The sequence below is a fragment of the Tachysurus fulvidraco genome, chromosome 15 (genome assembly GCF_022655615.1).
Source record: "Tachysurus fulvidraco isolate hzauxx_2018 chromosome 15, HZAU_PFXX_2.0, whole genome shotgun sequence".
Taxonomy (NCBI): domain Eukaryota; kingdom Metazoa; phylum Chordata; class Actinopteri; order Siluriformes; family Bagridae; genus Tachysurus; species Tachysurus fulvidraco.
In genome coordinates, this window is record NC_062532.1 from 23,173,670 (window position 1) to 23,181,539 (window position 7,870).

General features: G+C 42.4%; 2 protein-coding genes across 3 annotated transcripts in view; one reads left to right on the forward strand and one right to left on the reverse strand.

Moving 5' to 3' along the window:
* Positions 1–1,581: 1,581 nt before the first annotated feature.
* LOC113663352 (perforin-1-like) lies at positions 1,582–7,778 on the forward strand. Of its 2 annotated transcripts, none has more exons than XM_027178594.2 (5): positions 1,582–1,820; positions 2,730–3,322; positions 3,844–3,982; positions 5,929–6,146; positions 6,367–7,778. In XM_027178594.2, exons 2-5 carry the CDS (start codon positions 2,760–2,762, stop codon positions 7,250–7,252), a joined length of 1,806 nt encoding a protein of 601 aa, XP_027034395.1. In that variant the 5' UTR covers positions 1,582–1,820; positions 2,730–2,759; the 3' UTR covers positions 7,253–7,778. The 2 variants fall into 2 exon arrangements, with proteins under 2 accessions (XP_027034395.1, XP_027034404.1); XM_027178603.2 differs by lacking the exon at positions 1,582–1,820 and adding an exon at positions 1,981–2,053.
* Positions 4,325–7,870, reverse strand: part of LOC113663366 (glycine-rich cell wall structural protein 1) — a 23,909-nt gene continuing 20,363 nt past the window's right edge. The window contains exon 28 of the mRNA XM_047801158.1: positions 4,325–5,321. The gene's annotated coding sequence lies outside the window, so the exon portion shown is untranslated. The remainder of the gene's footprint in view (positions 5,322–7,870) is intronic.

Below are 7,870 nucleotides of genomic sequence, written 5' to 3' on the forward strand. Positions count from 1 at the left end.
CACATTATTGCTAAACCTTTCCTGTTCATTTGTACTGAAACTTGCCTTTAAAGATTAATAATGTATCGTAAAACAACTCTTTCCTTTTTGTTTATTTCGCAGCCACAGATTTTTTAAGTGCCAATATTGCATTAGTATTGAAACATCTTTAAACTAAAATAAAGAGGCTATAACACAATTCAAATCAGTTTATTTGTGTCGTGCTTTTAACAATAGACATTGTCTCAAAGCAGCTTTACAGAAGTAAAGAAACAGAAAAATTATAAAGTTCAAAAGGAAAACCTCCCTGAGATGATATGAGGAAGAAACCTTGAGAGGAACCAGACTCAGAAGTGAACCTCATCCTCATTTGAGTGACACTGGACAGTCGATAATGTAAATGTAAATAATGTCATTTCTACAACAGTCTGTAGTCCAGTGGAATTGTGTAACCAACACTTGCCTATAACACTTGCCTTATGCTACAGTAACCCTGTAGCAAACAGATATTAGATAGACAATATTACATCCAGCACACAGATAAGCATCTTGTTTCTGTTCAGCTGTGTTTGGATTGATATAATTAACTCTGGTTGCCAGGCTTTAACAACATTTCTAGTACAACAACATCAGCTACAGATGTGAAATATCTACAATTAGCCAAAAAAAAAAATTAGGACTCAAAGAAGGGAGACATTTCTTTATTGTCTCAGGATTTATACTGTCATATTTTACTTGCACTCCCATTTTTAACAATATCTTTTGAAATTGGTCTGTACATCATCGGCATAATGTTTACTCTTACACTGGAATTTTTTAGATTTAATACTAACTATTTTTTATATTTAGCATTAAATATTTATATCTAAAAAATATCAGCCATTGAGTGTTTTTAAACTACCAACATCTGCAAAAACAAACTAAATAAACTAAAAATAATAATAATAATAATAATAATAATAATAATAATAATAATAATAATAGTTCTACTGAGTTTAATGATTGAGCAACATGCAGAAATGTGGGTATAGAAATAGGAAGTCAACTTAAATCTGTCAAACAGCTTTATTTTAAATTGGTGATCACAAAAAGTAGTGTTAGTTGAGCTGTGAACAAGAGTTTTATAAAGATTAACATTTATTAAAATGGTGGGGGTCTCACCATGTGGATGAACAATGGATGAAAAATTATGTTTTTGTAATTACTCCCTTACTGAACTGTGGTCATCGTCCATGGACCACTTGACCTACCTTCCATTTCAGGGATCATATGTTCCTCACAGGTGGAAAACTACAACAGAAGAAGAAAAAACAACAACTTGAACAAAAGAGAAGCTAATTAAATTTGTATAATGCTGACATACTGACAGCAGCTGTTGAGTTCTTGAGCAGTATTTCTAAACTTTACTGTTCACTGCTGAGGCGCTGTTTCTTTTTCTGAAACTTACAAAATGCTCATTTTAGCAAACCGGTGCTACTAATCATAACCATAGTTCAGTCATGTAGAGCTTAAATGTCTCATTCGTAGCTTTCAGGCTGAAAACATTTTCACACATCGAGGACACCCACAAAGTGCATGTGACTTCCAGCAACTGAACACAAGCTCCACATGTGGTTTTGATTTGACTGCTTGTAGGTGCTGAGGTGCTGACCGGGACGGAGCTTTCCAAAATACAACAACTCACATTTACTGCAAAAAACTGCCCTTTAGTTCCAGACCTTACTGACTAACACCTGAAATTATCTTGGGTTCAAGATCTAGCATAACCTTGTATCAGTGCTCAGTGTGTATTGGTTTATTGCTGACTAATATAGAGAAAAGGAAAACTACTATATTCTGTGGTGAGTAAAAAAAAAACTAACTCAAAAACTGTTTACTTCTCTGAATTACGTACATATTTGTCATAACCACATATTGTTCCACTTTCAACAATTTTGAGACCCACACAGAGGCACACAAACACACACACTCACACACACACACACACACACACACACACACACACACACACACACACACACACACACACACACACACACACACACACACACCACTGCAGCTCAGGATATACCAGGTAAGTCACCAATGTACATTGTCTTCTAAATCAAATGAAAAATGACTATTCATTAGTTATTAATGGTTTTACTTTATGTTGACATGAGGAGAAATACATCAGTGTGTCTCAGACAGAGCACAAAATAAGTAGCAAATAAAATATATAATATTTTTCAAATAAAAAGGATCACTGTAATATCTCTGTTGTGCAAGTAATAAACCATAGGCTATGAAACAACTTGTCTCTGCACATCAGACAGGCACAAACTGTGTCCATGTTTAAAAATCGTCTTAAAACTCATTTTTATTCCACAGCATTTGTACAAGCATGATTAATTATTACTATTATTTATATATTTTCATCATCTGTATTTTATGATGTACAGAACATCGTGTCAGCTGTGGATCTTTAAAAGGTGCTTTATAAAAATAAAGTATTATTACTATTATTAACAGAAGAATGTGTAAACACGTCTTTCCTGAAGACGACAGGAAGTGTTACAGCATAGATTCATGACCACATTCTCACACATAAAAATGCAGCATTATTTTGTTGGTCCTCTTTGGGTAGTTCAATGGTTTTAGCTTCTTAAAAGTTGTCTCCTATGAAACCTCTTTAATAGATCAACCTTTCAATTACCCATTAGTGGAAAGTCAAAGCTCAGTCATTTTAGCTTGTACTACTTGTCTTACAGGAAAGAGCCACCACCAGGACCTCAAATTGCATGAATAAACACATCTCCACAACAATGTCTCCTGCACCGGCTCTATTGTATTGTTCAGGCCTTTTTTCCCTTTTGGTCCTCCTCCCTCATATCCAGTCATGTGAATTAGGGACGGCACGAGACTGTGCTGAAGCAGACTTTGCTCCCGGGTCTGACCTTGCTGGAGAAGGCTTTGACATCACCAAGATGCAGCGAAAAGGTTCCTTTGTGATCAACATGCAAATTTGGAAAAAGAAGGACAAGTCCTGCACACTGTGCAAGAACCCATACCTAGAGGGAAAGAAGCAGAAGCTCCCGATTTCTGTACTGGACTGGAGACCAAGCCAGAAGTGCAGCATAAAAGTGTCCAGTTCCATTTACCAGTCCAGTGAGTCACTGGTCAGTGCCAGCACCTCCTCCATCGAGAATGACTGGAAGGCCAATTTGGGTATCAATGTGAAGAGGGGTGAAGGGTCGCTCATGCTGGCAGGCAGTAACTCCAAGCTGGCTGAGTATTCAATGGAAAAAACCAAAAAGGACAGGTTCAGTTTCACCAGTCACAGCATTTCCTGTGGATATTACAGGTAAGACATTCTCTCGAGTCTTTAAGACTGTACTAATTCCACCAGGAGAAATCCCAAATCGTAAATCGAATCTTTTATGAATTTTTGGTCTTAGAATGCATAATGTGATGTGTTCAGCTTATTAGCAGTTGATTAATGTCACTGAAGGCTTCCTTCATCTTCAGACCTACATTTGTAGGCAACATGCAGCCTTCAATCTCAGGAATTCTTTTCACTATCTGGTGCATAGGTGAGCACTGAACCAGGAAAGAATTCAAATTTGCTTCTCCAGCTGCCTAGAATCATTTTCAAAATGAGCTAAAACTTTGATCCTCTTTTCATTATTTATTTTATTATATTGTAGATTGATTTCATTTGTATGATGATTTTGGCATTGTTTGTATGCATGGCTGCTGTTTGTTAAACCTGCACCATCTGTGATGCTGCCTATATTGGCCTGGATGTTGTTTTAAAATAGATTTTTAATCTCAATGTGCTTCTCCTGGTAAAAATGAAGGTTATAATATTATGCTAATCTCCAGTTACAGGGTTTCTGACAAACCAGTGATTCATCCCGAGTTTAAACGAGCCCTAAGTCAGCTACCCAAGCAGTACGGGCCTCGTTTCAAGCCACGTTTCTTCAAGTTCATCGACAGCTTCGGCACTCACTATATCACCAAGGTAACAGACCTTTATCATTTAGCATTATAATATGCAACATAAACATAATTATGTTGATCTAATTAATTATAAAAATCTGTTCTATACAAGTTTTGAATTCACTGATAGTTATTATTAAAGAACACATTAAACCAAACAAAACAAAGCATAACACTGGACATAACAATGATGGTACAATAACGATGATTCGGCACAGTTAAATAAACAGGTGTGTAGAGATGGGGAGGGGTAAACAAAGTTGGGGCAGACACGTGACACGGAACATACACAAACGCACGTGGACTAAAGTCCGGGCTGAGTCCTGACAGTACCTCCCTCGAGGCACGACTCCCGAAGCGCCAATCCTTATCTTAACGACAGTCCTGACGAGGTCCAAGAAGGGGGGGTGAGGCACATGGCAAAGTAGATGGGGGAGCAAGGAACAGGGCGAGGCAGGTGGGGGAAGCATAGCACATGGCGAGACAGTGGGGGGAGCAAGGCACATGGTGAGACAGGTGGGGGGAGCAAGGCACACAAGACAGGTGGGGCGAGCAAGGCACACGGCGAAACAAGTGGGGGGAGCAAGGCACATGGCGAGACAGGAGGGGGGAGCAAGGCACATGGCAAGGCAGGTGGGGGGAGCAAGGCACTCAAGACAGTTGGGAGGAGCAAGGCACACGTTGAGACAGGTGGGGGAACAAGGCACACGAGACAGGTGGGGGGAGCAAGGCACACAGTGAGGCAGGGGGGAGCAAGGCACACGAGACAGGTGGGGCGAGCAAGGCACATGGTGAGACAGATGGGGAGAGCAAGGCATATGGCGAGACAGGTGGGGGGAGCAAGGCACACGGCGAGACAGGTGGAGGGAGCAAGGCACATGGCGAGGCAGGTGGGGGGAGCAAGGCACGCGGTGAGACAGGTGGGGGGAGCAAGGCACACGAGACAGGTGGGGGGAACAAGGCACACGAGACAGGTGGGGGGAGCAAGGCACACGAGACAGGTGGGGGGAGCAAAGGACACGCAAGACAGGTGGGGGGAGCAAGGCACATGGCGAGACAGGTGGGGGGAGCAAGGCACACGGCGGCACAGCCAGAGAGGGCCGAGTGACATCCACAGCCGAGCTCAAGGTCCAAGCAACCTCCACGCCCGAGCTGAAGGGTCGAGCACAACCCCAAATGCACTGTGGCCGGACCCACATCTTGACGACCAGAGTAGGAAGGAAGGAGGGAGGGAGGGAGGGCAGGAAAGATACTCCACTATGGGATTGCAACACTCCCCGTGGATGAAGTGAGGCGACGTCCTACTCGGACGGATCCGGAAGTGGAGCGGCGTCCCTCACCGGAACAGATGCAGGGCGATGCTGCAGGGCACCAAAAAAAATTCTGTCACAACCGGGAGGAGGAGACAGACCCATACGCAGCATAGCTTCAAATGAATAGGGTTTAATAACTAACTAAATATAACAGGAACACAGACGAAAAACAAAGGACAGTGAAACAATGATGAACACTGGACATTACAATGACGCTACAATAACGATGATTCGGCATGGTTAAATAGACATACTGATTAACATACTGATTAACAACAGGTGTGTAGAGACGGGGAGGAGTAAACGAAGGCGGGGCAGACACGTGACACAGAATATACACAAACGAACATGGACTAAAGTCTGCGCTGAGTCCTGACATAATAGCAGAATTAATAGTAATGGTATCAGTCGAAGCAGTAGTCAGGCAAGTAACAGCAGTTTGTGTTATTATTAGTAATAATAGTTATTAGTAGTCACTAAAGTAGGAATATTAGTATATAGATTGAATCTTTGGCCCTGAACTGTGTTTTAACAGTGGTTGAGTCAGTTGGTTTAAAAACACATCATTGATTTTAAATATGTAATAAAATACAGAGCTCTCTGTACTCTCTGTGTTATTTCCTGACATGCTGATTGACAATGCTGTGCTGGACAGGTGACTCTGGGAGGGAAGGTCCACTCAGTCACCAGTATCAGACAGTGTCAGGCGTCCCTGCAGGGTCTGAGCATGGAAGAGGTGAAGAAGTGTCTGGACGTGGAGGCGTCTGCCAGCGTGGCGGGGAAAGTTAATGTCAACGTTGACAGCAAGCACTGTGATGAAGCCAAGACCAAGACTGAGAGTAAAAACAGCTTCTCCAGTAACTTCAACGACCGGTGAGTTACATGTTAACACTGTCTACATATCTAACACCGTACAAACACCGACGCTGACCAAACACAAACATTGACCAAACACAGTCAAAACACCAACACTAACCACAGACTAACCCTGACCACACTGAGTAGGGGACTTTTTCTGTGTCCTTTATTTTAGACACTTATGAGAAAACATGCACGTGAGAGAACTGATATTATTTTTGTCTCTGTTCTAAAGAATAACAGAGATCACAGGAGGCCACACCACGGAACCCGAGCTCCTCTTCTCTGCAGATAAGGACCCCGGAGCTTATAAGGAATGGCTTTCGTCCATCCCGCTCCACCCAGACGTTATTTCGTACTCTCTCCAGCCTCTGCATGAACTTCTCCCCACCAACAACCCGACCAGAAAACACCTGCGCAAAGCCCTCCATGATTTCATCCTGGAGAAGTCACTGTGGAGAAACTGCTCTGAGCCGTGCAGCACTGGAGTCAAATCCAATCCCCAAGAACCGTGTTTGTGTTCATGCAGGAATAACCCCGGCGTGACCGCTGACTGTTGCCCGTCCAAACGCGGCATTGCACGGGCCAAGGTGACTGTTCTACGGGCATCGGGGTTATGGGGTGACCACACGACAGCAACGGATGGCTACGTCAAAGTTCATGACAAAAACAACATGCAGATCGGTCGCACGCCGGTGATCTATAACGACAACAATCCCACCTGGGCCATGACCTTCGACCTCGGTGATGTGCCTCTGAACAGTTTCGACCCTTTAAAGCTGGAGGTGTGGGATGAGGACAGCAAATGGGATGACGACCTGCTCGGAGCCTGCGATGTCCACCTGAAAGCAGGACTTTATGAGAATTTCTGTAATTTAAATCACGGTGTGCTGTACTATAAAACAGAGGTGATCTGTCCGCCAAGTCTAACGGGTCCCTCATGCAGCGATTACGTTGGATCCCCCATGAACTTTAATCTGGAGAAGGTGTACGTGTCCCGGCACTCTCGACCCGTTCCGCAGGACATGCTGCAGGAAATGGGCGTGACTCCTGACGAAGCTCCGCTAACCTTTAAGCAGATGGGATACGATCCTAACAAAAGTGTTGTGCAGCTTCAGTAGGGAAGTTCAACAGCAAACCTGAAAGGAATCCATGGACTCGATAAAACCAGCATGTAAATTCAATTGTAGTCCCTGGAGTAAGGAATTAAACACATCAAGGTGGTGTGAAGTTGATTATTTTTTTCATTAATGTTTTATGCTTAAAGTTACAGTACACTTTTTGTGATGCCTGCTAACAACTTGGCTCTTGTTATTACTTGTAAATGGCTGTAAATGGCCAATCCCTCACCCACCTCTCTTTATTCTCTCGGTTAAAAACCATAAAGAAGACGTGTAAACTCTTCTGTCCTGAAAATGACACTGGAGACTCCTTCCATAAAAAAGATCGGAGTTCCTTTTGTTTCAGTATTTGTGAATTGTTGGTGTTTGACTGCATTAAAGTAGTTTGGATATTTATGTATTTATACTCGTACAGTATGGACTCCTTAAATACTCTGTTGTGTCTCAGATTTTCATATTTAATTATAATATTCTATTTTGTATTCAGCTTTTTCCTCCAGACAAATAAAGACTTATTGAACATTAACCGATTGCCTAAAAGTGTTTGTAACTCTGAATGATCTGCTAGAAGATCTGATATGCAGGTAGAAGGAATATTGCTACCAGAATTCCCAGATC

Excerpts from the sequence above, each read along its gene's own strand:
- LOC113663352 (XM_027178594.2), top strand. The coding sequence starts at position 2,760 with ATGAATAAACACATCTCCACAACAATGTCTCCTGCACCGGCTCTATTG. Across the intron at positions 3,323-3,843 it reads ATTTCCTGTGGATATTACAG|TTACAGGGTTTCTGACAAAC; the intron begins GTAAGACATTCT and ends GCTAATCTCCAG. Across the intron at positions 6,147-6,366 it reads TCCAGTAACTTCAACGACCG|AATAACAGAGATCACAGGAG; the intron begins GTGAGTTACATG and ends TCTGTTCTAAAG.